This window comes from Penicillium mononematosum (genome assembly GCF_028829835.1).
Source record: "Penicillium mononematosum strain IBT 11891 chromosome Unknown utg000002l:1.0-8112719.0:1.0-8118358.0, whole genome shotgun sequence".
In the NCBI taxonomy this organism is placed as follows: Eukaryota; Fungi; Ascomycota; class Eurotiomycetes; order Eurotiales; family Aspergillaceae; genus Penicillium; species Penicillium mononematosum.
Window position 1 is genome coordinate 2274456 of NW_026643272.1, and position 14664 is coordinate 2289119.

At 49.1% G+C, this 14664-nt stretch overlaps 7 protein-coding genes across 7 annotated transcripts; 5 read left to right on the forward strand and 2 right to left on the reverse strand.

Moving 5' to 3' along the window:
* Positions 1-655: 655 nt before the first annotated feature.
* N7519_002625 (uncharacterized protein) lies at positions 656-1073 on the forward strand (the record flags this gene model as incomplete). The annotated part of the gene is made up of 4 exons (XM_057289403.1): positions 656-688; positions 743-760; positions 823-937; positions 991-1073. The coding sequence occupies 4 exons, from the start codon at positions 656-658 to the stop codon at positions 1071-1073; spliced, it is 249 nt and encodes an 82-aa protein (XP_057150605.1).
* A 484-nt stretch (positions 1074-1557) lies between these two features.
* On the reverse strand, positions 1558-2186 carry N7519_002626 (uncharacterized protein; the record flags this gene model as incomplete). The annotated part of the gene is made up of 2 exons (XM_057289404.1): positions 1558-2008; positions 2068-2186. The coding sequence occupies 2 exons, from the start codon at positions 2184-2186 to the stop codon at positions 1558-1560; spliced, it is 570 nt and encodes a 189-aa protein (XP_057150606.1).
* Positions 2187-4595: 2409 nt separating this feature from the next.
* Positions 4596-5387, forward strand: midA (putative cell wall protein; the record flags this gene model as incomplete). Its single annotated transcript, XM_057289405.1, has 1 exon — positions 4596-5387. The coding sequence occupies one exon, from the start codon at positions 4596-4598 to the stop codon at positions 5385-5387; it is 792 nt and encodes a 263-aa protein (XP_057150607.1).
* Positions 5388-6981: 1594 nt separating this feature from the next.
* N7519_002628 (uncharacterized protein) lies at positions 6982-7991 on the forward strand (the record flags this gene model as incomplete). Its single annotated transcript, XM_057289406.1, has 2 exons — positions 6982-7686; positions 7743-7991. The coding sequence occupies 2 exons, from the start codon at positions 6982-6984 to the stop codon at positions 7989-7991; spliced, it is 954 nt and encodes a 317-aa protein (XP_057150608.1).
* A 394-nt stretch (positions 7992-8385) lies between these two features.
* Positions 8386-9343, forward strand: N7519_002629 (uncharacterized protein; the record flags this gene model as incomplete). Its single annotated transcript, XM_057289407.1, has 2 exons — positions 8386-8974; positions 9108-9343. 2 exons carry the CDS (start codon positions 8386-8388, stop codon positions 9341-9343), a joined length of 825 nt encoding a protein of 274 aa, XP_057150609.1.
* Positions 9344-9598: 255 nt separating this feature from the next.
* Positions 9599-10895, reverse strand: pex19 (putative peroxisomal membrane protein receptor Pex19; the record flags this gene model as incomplete). The annotated part of the gene is made up of 3 exons (XM_057289408.1): positions 9599-9709; positions 9775-10640; positions 10724-10895. The coding sequence occupies 3 exons, from the start codon at positions 10893-10895 to the stop codon at positions 9599-9601; spliced, it is 1149 nt and encodes a 382-aa protein (XP_057150610.1).
* Positions 10896-12408: 1513 nt separating this feature from the next.
* On the forward strand, positions 12409-13767 carry N7519_002631 (bZIP transcription factor; the record flags this gene model as incomplete). Its single annotated transcript, XM_057289409.1, has 4 exons — positions 12409-12579; positions 12685-12901; positions 12957-13430; positions 13490-13767. 4 exons carry the CDS (start codon positions 12409-12411, stop codon positions 13765-13767), a joined length of 1140 nt encoding a protein of 379 aa, XP_057150611.1.
* Positions 13768-14664: the final 897 nt, after the last annotated feature.

A 14664-nucleotide genomic window follows, 5' to 3' on the forward strand; every position in this document is an offset into this window, starting at 1 on the left:
GGATTCAGCGATAGACAAAAAGCCGAACCCGCCGCTCGTCGCAGTCGAATCATACGTCTCGGTAGCTGACTGGCGCTTTGGCTTGCTAGGCGGTATTTCCAGGTCATCAAAGCTGCGGCCCATCATCTTTCCTCGACTAGCCACACCACCCTTGACCCAAACAAGTGGTTTCTGATACCCCAGACATTCTTTCCCCGCATCTCGACACTTTCGACAGGTGGGTTGGCCATTGTCGCATATAATGCGACGTCGTCGGCAGGTATAGCAACCTTTGGTCATTCTCTGGGCGTTGTGAGAGAAACGTGTTTTCTTAACTAGATAGCAAAGAACTGAGCCACTTGTGAAGTTTGTTCAGCGCCACTTGCCATCATCATTTCGGGTCAGGATTCGGAGGCAGGATGTCGACAAAGCCACACGACCATCGCTAGCCGTTTAATTAGTGACTCTATGGAGAAAAGTCATAACCCAGGTTGTAAAACCATCATCTCGGGATGATTCAGGAAAGCTTCGCTCGCGGGGCCGCGGGGAGGATGACTAATAAAGTCTTATGACGATCGAGACCCCAGGACTGTTCTTTTTCCATCTCAACCTTCGACTTGTTCTTCCATATTAGCTGCACTTGAAGCCCCATGGTCGATTATTAAAGAACTGCAAGATGGTTCTGAATCTCTTGCTTCGAAGTATGGAGGTAAGTGCTTTTGCTATCGCCACTCCGATCTTCACTGACACTGTTCCATCTTAGGTCTGGCTCACCGTTCGAGTACGTTGTTCCAATATTGATATCTTTGTTTTTGAGTGTACATTCTGATCCCATCTGCGCAGCTCCTTCGAAGTCCGATCTTCCATCGTATGGTGGGCCGAGTTCACCAAAAAGTTCAACATATCAGGTACGGGGTGCCTCCGGAGGAGCAGGGAGGCACCAAACTCGAGGGACAAGGTATGTTTGGCATCAGAATTTGGTGAATAGTGTGGCTGATCTGTTCTGGTTAGATTTCGAATACAGGAAATTCTTTAATCATTTCAAGGAAGAGCTGAAGGACCAAATGAAGGGAAACCCGCGGAACAAATTTTGACACCCTGGCGCTTGTTTGATAAGGAAACTGATGATACCCACATTGAATACGATACAATATGCTGTTTTTTTTCACCTTGCGGAAATCTGGAATTTTGCTTCTTTTGGCGCTTTTGTCGACACCGGGTATACAGTGGGATGCACTTTCACACTCCCTGCGATGCATCCCTTGTTTCATCCGGAGAGTGAACTTGATTTGAATCATTGACTTGCCCCTTCTACTATTTCCAGCTGTTTATATATGCAGCAAGGCTGGGACCAATAACGGGGGCATATATATGGAGTCTTGGGATCACTCTCGAGGGTGTGCCGCAAGATTGTTACGTTGGATGCACCTTGATAGCGAATTGCTCTGAATATTTACGACCGATCTACGCAGACTATTCGCTCGGGCAGAGTATGTGAACGGAAAGAGTACAATCACGATGAATTCTATCGCTTCGAACAATTTGTACTAGTCTAACCTGGTCCCCAAAGCAAGCCGATCATACTGAAGCCGAACACTTCCGCAGCCTATATGCCAGTTTCTGAGAGATCATACCCGCTCGTGTTGTCGCAGCTCGAACCCGGGCCTTCTCAACCGAGTTACGCACTTTAATCAGAACATGACGAAAGACAATCTTTCTGGCAGGCCTCCAGAAGATCTTCTGTGTCTCCCGAGGGTTGGTCCGCATGAACATGACTTCAACCATCTTCAGCTTTCCGTATCTCAGGCTCTGGTTCTGAACCCACTTCTCTTTATTTTTGATGTTGGTGAATGCAACGAACTTCCGTCTACCAAGGCGCTCGGTGCCGAGCCATTCCAGCTGGTTTTCGTTTCCGAAGAACGTCACGGAGAGCATCTTCCTGACAATATCCAAATAACCTTGGTTGCCGTACTCATTGGAGATATCGGTATTTGAATTCATGATGTTCCTGATGTGTGTATCAGATAGACTAGTTCACGTTAGTACTCATTGCAAGCCTATGTGCACATAATTCAGAATGACACTCACTGTATGACAATATGTGTAATATCTGAGAGCTCGTAATCCTTGAATTTGTTTTCGTATTGAACGTCGAGGGTGGGAAGCGTGGATGTGGTGACCTCGGGAGGAGAGCGTGTCTCGGCCATGTTTCCTCTTGTAAGACTCGTGGTAGAATTCAGTTGTAGAAGGGTTGATCGGGTAGACTGACTATGCAATGAACTCGTATGGCGTATGAATTTTGGATATGCTAAAAGCTCTGAAGGTGAATGATGAACGCTGAATGTCTGCAGTAACTGGGTATGAAAGTTGCAAGGCTGTTGAAGTGAAGATAGGAAGAAGAATGCATTTATGTTCAGATCTCTTGAGGAGCGAAAGGGAAGAATAAAGAGAGATTCTATTCCTGGGAAATGGACAAAGAAATAGACCTTGAGGCAAACAAACTACCACGATCTCCACCTTATTGTATGGCTATTATAGGACATTTGACCTTTGTCATTGCGAGGAACCAAAGCTTTCACTTGTGACCACAAAGCAAGGTCCAAATAAGGCCTCCGTTAAACTTTCTATTTATGTGCTGCAGGAGAGACTCTTGAAGTAGAGACTCCAATACGAAGGGACTGTCACGACAACCGGCCTACTCGCGATATGGCCTTCATCACCTTTCTCTGCCTTTCTAGTCGGCTTATAGCTAGGTAATATATAAGAATAGCTAGCCGCTTGTACGGCCTTGTCATACTTGTTCTAGTAGACTTCTTTCGCTGTCTTTGAGTAGTCGTTCTAGTAGTCCTTTAGATGTCTTAGATATTCCCTTAGTATAACCTTTGGTAGATTGTCTTCCCTTTATAAGTTCTGTATATAGCCAGAAGGATAAGAAGAACTACCACAATATGCGTACGTCTTCAAAACTATGCCCGGATACATTACATTCTCTGTTGGGCAAAAGCCCGGTTGTCCTGACGGCCCCTAAAAACCCTACTCCGCTTCCATTGTGTTACCAGGCCTCTTTGCGAGTCCCAGACATAGTTGGAAAATCGGTAGTGGCTTTTGCTAATTGCTAATCTCACAGACGTATGGTTGGATATTCAAATAATCTCGATATCTCCAAATACCCTTGCCAAAGACCCGTACCATTGTCTCGCTAACTCAATACGACGTGAAAATAATAACTATGTACTACTATATTCCACTATTAATACTAGAGCCACCTATATGTGGAGAAAATGTGGGCGGATGGGACGGATATAAGGAAAGTGGCCATGCAGGTAAGGCATCTTGGCATGGCGCTCCGGTTAGGTAACATGACTCTTTTGAACGTTATGATTAATAGTGCTTCATTGGAACGAAGTTACTACCTAGGTATGCTCTGTACATTTGCCTCATATCTACGCAGTAGATGCGAAACGTCGAGATCGACCGGTCTGTGACGCCTGTCAGAGAACTGGGATCAGTAAATAACCGCTCATCTCGGCTGGAATCCTTGCCGGAAGGCTGCAATGTTATTTTCAGAAATGAATCGGTGAAGGGCAAGACTAAAAGAGAAAGGTATCGAGGAGAGGTCCATAGAGAGTGCCTTCTACAATGCACATTTCCGAGGTCTTCCCGACGTTGTCCCTGACCCGACAACAGGTAACTAAGCAGACCCTACTCCGTACTCCGTAGAAGGTTCCACCTGGGCAGCTGGGCACCTGGGCAGAAATAGCAGGAATCCCACAATGTATGTTGTAGGCTGTCAGCGGCACGCCACATGGACTGATTGGGGTTAGGGGCAAAAGGACTCCAATTTTTAGGTCATCTCCGGCTGCGTCGGCTTTTTATGAAACGATGAGTCGAAAAAGGGGCGGCCAGGTACCCGAGGGATTAGTGTGACATGACACAGCGCGAAAATCCCTGCAGACCAGATGTTTGTAGGAAGATGTCAACCATTCATTAGGCGACCTGTGGTGACAGGGTAGCATTTATGCAAGATGTCATACAGCGGCTTTATGCCAATGCCAATAATGTGGAAGATCAGAGGCAGATCATGGGAGATGTGCTAAATATGGAGCAGGAAGCGAGGGGTACGGAGTGCGTCGTCAACACATGTTCAGCCCACATGTTCAGAGTTTTTCCTTTCTGATCTCTAGGGCTATATAGGTACCTAAGGTATCCATGGATATATGTAGTCAGTCATTTACTCGTGAACTCACTGGCTTCATTATAAGAGTTCCTTTCCTCTCTACCACTTTCTTCTAAGGTTTATTTTGTTAAAAATCAAATCTTATTTTAAGACAATTGTAACCACAAGCGGTCAAACATCCAGGCGACCCAGTCTAACGTGTTTTCTATTGAATCACCAGCCAATCATAGTGGCAGATTCCTCGGCGCGTGGGTTTAGTCTGAGACTAGTGCAATCTAAATCAGGACTAGCGCCTTCCAAAGTTCGGGACAAACAACACTGCCCAAGGCTCGCCTTTTCGCTTTGACTCCTTTTTCATTTTCCTGCTTATTCCTCTTTATCCTCTTGACTTCAGGTCAAATTCTTTCGTTACTCTGTACTCACGTTCGTTATCCCAACCATGCGTCTATCCAGCCTCTCGCTCTTCATACAGGCTCTGCTGTTGACTGCGGTCGCAGCCCAGAGTGCTGGTGTCTCCAACATCGTGTCCGATCTCACCACTCAGACCACTTCCTCCTCCACTTCAGAAGCGCCTGAAACAACACCAACGACTTCATCAACTTCCACATCCTCTAAAGAGACCTCTACAAAAGAGTCAACTACCAGCACTGAGCCTACTACCACGACTTCTTCCACCACCGACCCTACTACCACCGACCCTACCACTTCAGCATCGCCCTCTTCCACTCCCGAACCCACCGTCCCTTCAACCACTTCCAACACTGAGCCCACCTCCGCACCAGGTACTGATGGCGATAGCACCACTTCGTCCAGGAGCACCACGACTACCCAGACCCCGGTTGTGAAGACCATCACTTCCTACGCGACCAGTGATGGATCCACCGTCGCCAACGTGATGACCACGACCTCCACTCCCGTTGCCGAACCTTCTCTTAATGCCGATAAGGGCTCCGGTTCTAGCGGTGTGTCTTCTTCGGACAAGAAGATCATCATCGGTGTCGTGGTGGGTGTCGGTGGTGCTATCCTTATCGGTGCCTTGGGCTTGGTCTTCTGGAGAATCCACAAGAAGCGCAATGAGCAATTCGGCGATGAGGACGATCTGATGGGTGGCACCGCTGTGGGCTCCGGTCCTCGCGAGAAGGCCCCCAGTCCGGCCGGCAACACCCCCTTCAAGAACACACTAGACCAGTATCACAACCCTGGTCCTGTCAACGCGGCGTCCAACTTCTAAGCGTACTGTGTTGACTTGACACTCGTCGAAGTGTAATTCTTGTACGATCTTCATGCTTTTATCAGGCGCTATGGACAGGGTATGCGAGCTCAGGGTTGCGTTTTTCTTCGGTTGCAAAATTGCTTTTTTTCTTTTCGGGCGTTTTCACACCCATCCCCTCCGTTCATTATAGATTGAATATCTGTGCATCCATTTGAGCGATTTTATCTTTTTTTCGGCAACCACCACATTCCTTTTTTCGTGATCGCGACTTTCGATCCCCTACGCGGCTGACAAAAATACGGCACTACTTTCCCATTATGCCTGTTATCTATTTTTGATTCCCCGTATCTAAGCGCTTAGTGTTTTCCTGTGGTGAACTTCATTATGCCTTGACCAATATCCTATTCTTTTACCTTTTGCAGCATCAGACGTCAGATTGTACAGTGTTGGTGCTGCAAAGGTCCCTTCTATCTTGATCTGTTCTGATCCGTATGTATGTAATTCAAGGCAAATGAATCCAATTCGTGAAACATTCCACAGTATTACGTTCTATATGCTAGCAAACTTTGGTAACAGTGTGGATTAAGATCGACATCCGATCTCGATCTGTATCCACGCCGATCATCTTTCACCTCCAGGGCCAGACACTCATTCACTCGGTACTCCCGACTCTTGCTGTTCCCAGAAAGACAGGCGCTATCAATCTGGCGGTCGACCTGCGCCTCCAGCTGGGAGGCAAATGTGTAGTGTTTCCAATCAGCGTGGTTCTTCGTATAGGCCGTGTAGGAATGTTTTGGATGGTCCAGCTTTATTACAGGTCTGCACCAGCCTCACACCACAAAGATATATAGATTTATAAATCTAAGAACCATGAAGCAAGACCAGTGAGGACCTTCCCATTTAGTACGAGCATCGACTACCTATCTCATATGAAGACGTACCTGGATCAGCCGTGTATACTGTACTGTGTAGGCAACGTGGCTATGGACTGAGTGCATTGTCATCGTACTTCCTCTTAGCCCTATCCTGAGAGCTTCCAAGGTTTGCCCAGGTCCACAGCCCTCCAGGGCTGTTCCAAGTTGAGGGCTGAAAAGTGAGCGTCAAGAGATCGGCACCCGCTGCCAAGAAATCCGCTGCAACCACAACATGAGATTTGGCCTCTCGAAATCATCGCCCCCAACCAGCCAAGTAAGCAAAACAGGAAGTTGAAGCCTTTAAGAAGAAACGCCCCCAATCAGGCCAGCACGTGGATTATAGGTTGGAGACACTAACAAGAAACACCCCCAATCATACAAGAAAGCCATTAATAAGTACTCCGCGACGCACCCAATCAGCCAAGGTGGACTATGTATCCTTTGAAGCCGCCCCCAAACGCCGGGCACGACAGCCTCATCCAGCCAAGCATGTAAGCCACCGCAAATGATGTCACTGAGGTGCCCAACTATGGACTTGTGCTCACTTTTCTTGCGAAGGCATAAGTTGGCATAGGAAAGCGTATAACTAATAAAGGCCCCTAGCCGCTGGGAGATATAGAAGTTTCTCTGATATTAGACTGGTTCCCCTCATATCGCGAAACCATATCCAGCTCACATTTATACAACATCAAAAAACAATGATCCAGCTCAAACCATCCACGCTCGCTCTTGCCCTTTCTCTGTTCGTTTCTTCCACCCTTGCAGAGGACGGAGAACTCTCCTCTACCCTTGTAGGCTGCGACGAGGTCTCATGTCCCAAAGAAGGTATCAATGACCGCTGCACAGTGGAAGACAATACCTTCCTTGGTATCGGACTATCCCGCATCCCCGACGTTCCCTCGTCTCTTGAGGGTTTCTCCCTTGTGAAAGGTGTAAATGTGTCTGCGGGGCTGGCTAGCAATGACAATGACAAGACCATGCGTTCCTTCAAGTCGTTCTATTACCTGGGCACACCCTCGGACGTAGAGACCAGGGACTTTTCCGGCTGTATTGTCGTCTTCAACGATGCTCCGTCTAAGAAATTCAATCGAAATGGGAATGATGTCCGCGCTGCGAGCGGTGGCTGTTCCGATGTGATTGACAAGACATGCATCGAAAGGCTTACGGAGAAGGCAACGGAATCAGCTGACGAGGCTGATGGAAATGTCTGTACAAGCCTCGAGCGAGAATTAAAGAGTACCTCTCTCGATGAATGCAATGGATTCGCGGGTAATGGTGGCAACCTTGGGAATTTTACTGTTAAGTCACTTGGTGATCTCAATGTGGTTCAGAATTCCTCAGACTGCTGGCCTATTCAGCCCAAGTCTGATCAGCTGATGGAGATTGCGAGTGTCACTGCTCTGGTAAGTGGAATTATATTCATGTCTAATATATGCAGTAGTTAATGTACACTCTGTAGAACGACAACACAGCAACGGCTCTCTACGATGAGGCATATAAGATTACGCCGGTCCTCACGGTCTTCACTGGAAATGGCAACAGCAGTCTTGTGGACAAAGCGGCTTCTCAGCTGACATGTCTGAAAGTTGTCACTGAAGAGGACCCCAGTGATGACGAGGATAGTAGTGAGAATTCTGCGGTGGCTGTTAGGGTAAGCGGGTTTGCTGCTGGCACTGCAGTACTAGCTGGAATTCTTGCATTGCTGTAGATATCATAGTGGATGGACTGTTTGAAATAGATGAATTGGAAAGAGGATTAAGTGACGCTACTAGTTGGATCATTTTTGGGATATTAGTCGAGATAACATTATGATATGCATACAATATACTCCATACTCCGTACCACCACTGACAATGTAAGGGGGCAGAACGCGCTAAATTAGCGTGTCCTGACAGGGACTTTATCTCTCAGACCTCGACAGAGTAAACCACTTACCTTATTCATTCTCAATCAATACGATATATTTACATACATAATAGCCCTGGAGAAATCAATTAAACACCTTACCCAAGACCAGCCAACTGACGCACCCGACTTCCGCATCCGACCCACGGATACGCCAGACAACCCCATATAACCATCCACCATCCACCATCTACACAATGTTCGCAACACAATCCCCCCAAACCCCCTTCCGACAAACCCACTACTACCCAGCCCGCTCCTCCCCGCTCAGAAAGCACAACACGACTCCACCCATATGGACCATGTCCCCGACGCGCAGCATCCAAAGCGCGTCGCAAAGCAACCCGCCACCTACCTTCAACATCCAGACCGAGCCACTCGCGCGACACGTACAAAACCACCACTCCCCAATCCCAATGCAGTTCAACGCGTCCTCCTCCGCCTCAACAACACCAACCTCATCAAACCCATTCCTCCACACTCAGACACCCACCTCGCCCTCCTCGCCAACCCGCCAAAAGCCGAAATACGAAGCGCGATACGCCTCTACGATCGCGAACCCGCTCCAGGGCACGGCGGGTCTGGCGCGCTCGAAAACGCGTAAGATGTTCCTCAATCGGGTGCGTAATGAGCGTGACCATGGCCGCTTTGAGGCGCGCGGAGAGCAGATGATGCGTATGGAGCATCTTGCTGATCGGAGGAGGTGGGAGGAGAGTATGGCGAGGGATGGGGAGGGTGTTATTGCGGGGTTTGAGGGGGAGGTGGATGAAGACGATATGCTTCCTGGTACGTTGGTTTCTGGTTTCTTTTGGTTTCGGTTGTTCGATATGTGAATATGGTGTGCGGATTGAAGACTGGTGGATATGGACTGGATTATGCACTATGCTAAGAGTATTTGCTGACTCTGCGGCTTGGGTAGATGATGTTCATGCACTCGATGAATTCATGTCTCAGGAGGAGGCCATGGAGATGGCTCTCAGGGAGACTGAGAGTCGGGTTCCTGGGAGAGTTGGCGATTTACAGCGTAATGGGCTAGGTTCGTTTAGCGATGATGAGTATGACGATATATTCATGGGATTGCCGGAGCCTCAGGGGAATCAGTTCCAGTCTCAGTGTCAGCCTCAGTCGCAGTCTCAGGATATGGACATGTCATGAATGGGCTAGGGCTAGGGCTACGGTTTAGTGTTGATTTTCCTTTGCGAGGCATTGCATTGGGTGGCGTTTTTGTTTCCATTTGGGTTGGGCGAGACGGGAATCCGGGTATGTATATAAAGTAAATAAGGGTATATCGACGTGGGTTGCATATGTACAATACACAGACGGTGTATGAGTGACAAGGGAAACAAGCAAGCCTCAGCATCAAGGCGATGTCTTCCTTTCAAGATTCAATCATACATTTTCAAGATCACATCACTGCTGCGGGCAATCAGGCACTCCGCCAGCTCCAGCCGCCGCACCTCCCAGGTCCTCCATGAGGGGGTTCGAAACGAGTTCCTCAGGTGGGCTTCCAGCCGCTTGCATCTGAAGACATAGTCAGCATGAAAATCGAAAGAAGATCTCTCCGATCCAAATGTAGAACAACTCACCTCCTGCATCCTCTCCCACACATACTCTCGACACTTGGGATCATCATCCGAGAAGCTCTTCTCCTCGAACTTCTCCACAATCTGCTTAACAACCCGCGCCTGCGTCTCAAACCGCTCCATATCCTCCGCCGAAACCTTGCCACTGTTCTTATTTTTCTCAATCCACGGCCCAAACTTGACATCCAACTCCTTCATTGGCTCATACAGCATCTCCTTGTTAGACAACTGCTCCATCATGCCCATGAACATCTTAGATAGGTCTCCATCTTCACCAGCACCCGCTGCCCCCGCCTCAACAGCCTTAAGCAGCTGCGCCAGCATATCCTCCGAGATATCGTCTTCATTACTTGCTGCGGCAGTAGCTTTATCCCCGCTTTCCTTCATGCGGCCCATTGTGCGCTTGATGGCGTCGTTGAACGAGTCGGTGGGTTGCTCCGCACCTGCGCCTACAGCTGGCGTAGTAGAGGAGCCCTGAGTGCTAGGAGCAGAAATGCCGGCCGCGGCTGCGGCTGCTGCAAGACTCTCTGCTGAAGCTCCGGCTCCAGCTCCGGAACCGCCCTCCTCGGCCATCACGTCGGCGAGGAGCTGTTTAAGGAAATCGCCTGGCGGGATCCCGCTCTCTTCGAGCTGTTTTGCGAATACGTCGGCACCTTGGTCGACCGTTGCTTGGAAGTTGGGGTCTGAGCTGCTTCCAGCACCGCCGCCTCCCATCATGTTCGCCATGTCTTGTTCGAGTTGCTTGAGGAAGGCATCTTCGTCGAAGTCTGGAGGTGCAACTCCTGTTGAGGGATCGGGTTTGGCGGCGGAGGGTGCGGGTGGGTTTGCGGGAGGAGTGGGTTTGGGTTTGTTGAAGTCGTCGAGGACGTCTGTACGTGTGAGTGTTTTCGGATCATACCGCGGGGACGGGTGTGAGGGGGCGGGATAAGGAAGAGAGGCGGGTATGTGTTACCATCTAGCTCATCGAAGTCTGAGTCTTCATCGTCGTCATTTGCGACTCCTTGCTGTGATTGCGCGGGTGCTGGCTCTAGTGTCGGTGCGGCATTGGTGTTTGGCGGCTGAGAATCTTGTGTCGTCACGGTGGGAGCCTCATCGGGGCGGTCCTTAGGCAAGGGGGTAGCCATATTGCGCAATAAGAATAAGCAAGTCTGATTCTCAATTGAAAATACGGCCCGGTCGGGGTGAAGCTTAATTTTTTTTGGAGGTAAAAAAGAAAGTCGGGGAGATGAGGATGACATGTGACGGGTGTTTGGCGGGGGCAATGCCGATCACCGAGGGTTTACATTTTGCCTAGGTACGAGTACGTAGAATGTAGTAGTAGATACTAAGGAGTATACTGTATAGGATGTGCTAGTATATTGTATTCGACATGATTTATAAAGTAGAAATAACCTTGGACCCTGATATCTAAAATAAGACTCAATGTTCTCTACAATTTGCTCAAGGGCACGGTCTCTAAGTCGAGACTTGGCCCATGTACCCTGTCCATGTACAAAGTACCGACATATGTACGCTGACGAGATCTGGCAAGTCCAAACACAGATGGTATAAGATCTAGCTCCAAATCGTACACCGGTAAACAACCTCCTCCGCACATCCTTCAGCCATGAGATCATAAGTCCAGACCAGATGAAAGCGTGAGCATCGAATCCTTGGCAAACACATACCCCCCGCATAATTTCAACCAGCCTGTTCCATGCATGAGGAATCCGCAGTGCATTCCTTCCAAGTCCGGGGAAGGGGCGTCATCCCACGATGATCCTTCATTGGGTCTCCGAGGGCAACCGGTCGAGAGTGGCGTGTGATTCGCTTCTAGGTGCCCCAATGGGTCAGGGCCCATAAGGTCATGTGGCATCTGAATAGGGCGGAGGACACCGAAGATCCGATGGCCAATACCAAGTCAATACTTAAGGGTCAATACAGTCAACACTAGGTTAAGATGGTCAAAGATGGGATGATCTGTCCTATGTCCGGTATCGGCTATAATTTGCGCATGACTTCCACGTTCAGAGTTCTCCGCGGACAACTTTTCTTGCAAGTTGCAAGTTGCAAGCTACGAATTGCTGCAAATTGCATACAACGTTCAAGTTGCAAATACAAATTGCACTTGAATACCAATATTACATTACAACATTACACTGAAACAGACAGAAACCCCCACAAAGGTCTTGTGGAGATGTGGAAAAGGATAAGGCCATTCAAGTAAACGTGGAACCCCAAGAACCAAAAGAAAAAAAGGGAAAAAAGAGAAAAGAAAAAGAAAAAGAAAAAAACAGAAAAAGTCAAAGAGTTTAAGGTACGCGAGAGAGCCCCTCCTGACCGGACAGACTTTTTTTTTTTTTTAGTCAATTGCTTTACACAGGTATTTTTCTTTTCTCTTTTATCTCAATTCCTCTGACTCTTTCTTTCTCATAATTTCCGTTTTCTTTTATGTCACTTGAATTCCCTCTATCTCGCACGTCCCTTCTAACTTAGCCGCGCGTGTCTTATCCCCTTTTATCCTTTTTATCCTTTTTTTCCATTTTCTTTTTTTTTCTCCCTTTTTTTGCCGGCCAGCAGGTCCGGCAACGCGGGGAAAACTGGCTGTGTCTGTTCCGTGTGCGGAGGGCCGCCTACAGGCTTGAATTAGATTATATAATGGTCGCGATGGTTGACCATAGTGATATGGCCATGGACTCAATCGTCCCTAAACATGAACCTGGTCCGGATGGTTCCGTCAGTTCGACCGTGTCGACACCAGATCCAGAAGCCGAACCCTTAACTCAGGACGCTGCGCAGACTCAGAAGAGGAAGGGAGGCAGGAAACCTGTACGTAACATTTTTTTTCAAATCTGGGGCCCCGCATTTCTCCCTTGTGTCACTGTCCTATATCCCGATGTCGTTATCTTTGAATTGTATACTAACCCTCTTCAGATATATGCCACCTCGGAAGAGCGAAAGCAGCGCAACCGGCAGGCACAGGCGGCCTTCCGAGAACGCAGGACGGAGTATATCCGTCAGCTAGAGACCACCATCAAGCGCAATGAGGAATCTCTGCAGAGTCTGCAGCAGAGCCATCGCAGCGCCGCTGATGAATGTCTGATGCTGCGGTATAAGAACTCCCTGCTGGAGCGGATCCTTCTTGAAAAAGGTACGGTCCCTACCCGAACCTCTGGTCCAAATCTCAACTAACCCCCAACCCCAAGGCATCGATGTACAGGCCGAACTACGCCTGAAAACAGGGGCGCCGGGCGCTCCTCCCAAGGCGAACCCTATGCCCCCAAAGGCAGCGCCTAGCGCGGGGGCCCGCCCGAACCAGCGACACCCCGCAGGCATCGCCTCGAAGCCCGAGACGTTCGGCATGTCGCAGCGGGAAGGCGCATACGGGATTCCGTCGCCGCAGTTCCAAGCAACCCCGACCTCCCACGTTTCCTCGCCCTCGCACGCCAAGTCCCCCGGCTTCGGCTTCCAGGGCGCCATGTCACCTGTCGAGGGACGGCCCCAGCTCCTCCCCCAGCCCCGGACTTTCAGTCAGACTTCGCCGCCGGCAATTAGCATGCCGCAGACCGAGCCGTCAGATCCAAAACCCCAATCCCGTGGTGGAGCTATGGGTCCTCGCGGTGCGCGGGTCGCGGCTGCTTACTATCCCTCCCCATTCCAGAAACACTACGATCAGCTCGGTAAGCCTGTCTTCACCTACTTTTTTATTTAGTTCTTCCCCGGCTGACCTCTCAAGCAGAACAAGAATATGATGCCCAGGCCGATATGGTCGACGAGGACCACGACGGCTCAGCATCTTATGTCCCTGGATTCACCCCGCAGTCCGTTGCCTCGGGCTCTCACAATATGTCCGGTTTCAACCAACCACCAGGCGAGGGCACGCCCAACGATTTCAGCAATGCAAATCAGCTGCTCGGCCAGTACGAGCCAATGCTGGACACAGATCCGTTCGGGTTAAGCGCTAGCATGCACTTCCCCACGCCGTTCAACTATGAGCACAACAACTCGAGGCAATGAACGGCTTCCTAAAAAAATTTGTCTGCTGCATCCTTTTTCTCTTAATTCTCTTGTTTTATATTCATATATCTGTCCATCTTATGTGGCAAATGATCATCTCTTCCTAAAAGTTTGATTTGAGCATTCCCCGGCGTTGCGAGGGTTTTGATACCAATGTTCTCTTCTGGCTTTCTTCAGAGGTATATTATATTACATTTTGTATATGAATCGAATCTTCTATCACGGCCATCAGCGAATTTTACCTCTGCATATTTTCCAGCCCTCAATTTCAGTCTGGAACCAATGATCCTCATATGATATTCCTTAGACCGCAGCAATCTCTAATACACCAACAACATGATTTCACCTGCCATCTTCTCCACTTTACACACCCGCGGCTAAGTGAAGGCTTTATATTCATCCGCCAGGATGTGGAAGATATTGTCTGGAGGGAGGGAATTGATTACGCTTCAGATTAGTTCTTTGCCGTTTGGGAAGTCGACCTATTGTAGATGGAGATTCGGATTGAGATTGGCAGTCGGACTGAAATTAGATTTAGGATCAGTAGTGCCATGTTCGCTATCGCGTACAAGAGACAATAATTCAGAATTGGGGCCGAATCTCATCCCCATAAAACGAACATGGGATCTTACTCCCACGCGACGGATCCGCTTGCGGGAGGAGAGTTTGCCCAGATGCCCGAGGCCGCTTGGTAAGCGCGACTTTCCTCCGAGTGTGTCCCAGATACTAGACTGCAAAAGACACGACGCGAAGGAACGGGACATTCGTACCCGGTTGGTACGCCGTTGATGTGCTTAACTCCGAACCCCGACGTGGTGATCTCATTGGCTTGGAGCCACAGAGATAGCCTCCGGGGATTTCACCTCGGACATTATTCAATACTTACAGGCGAGACGA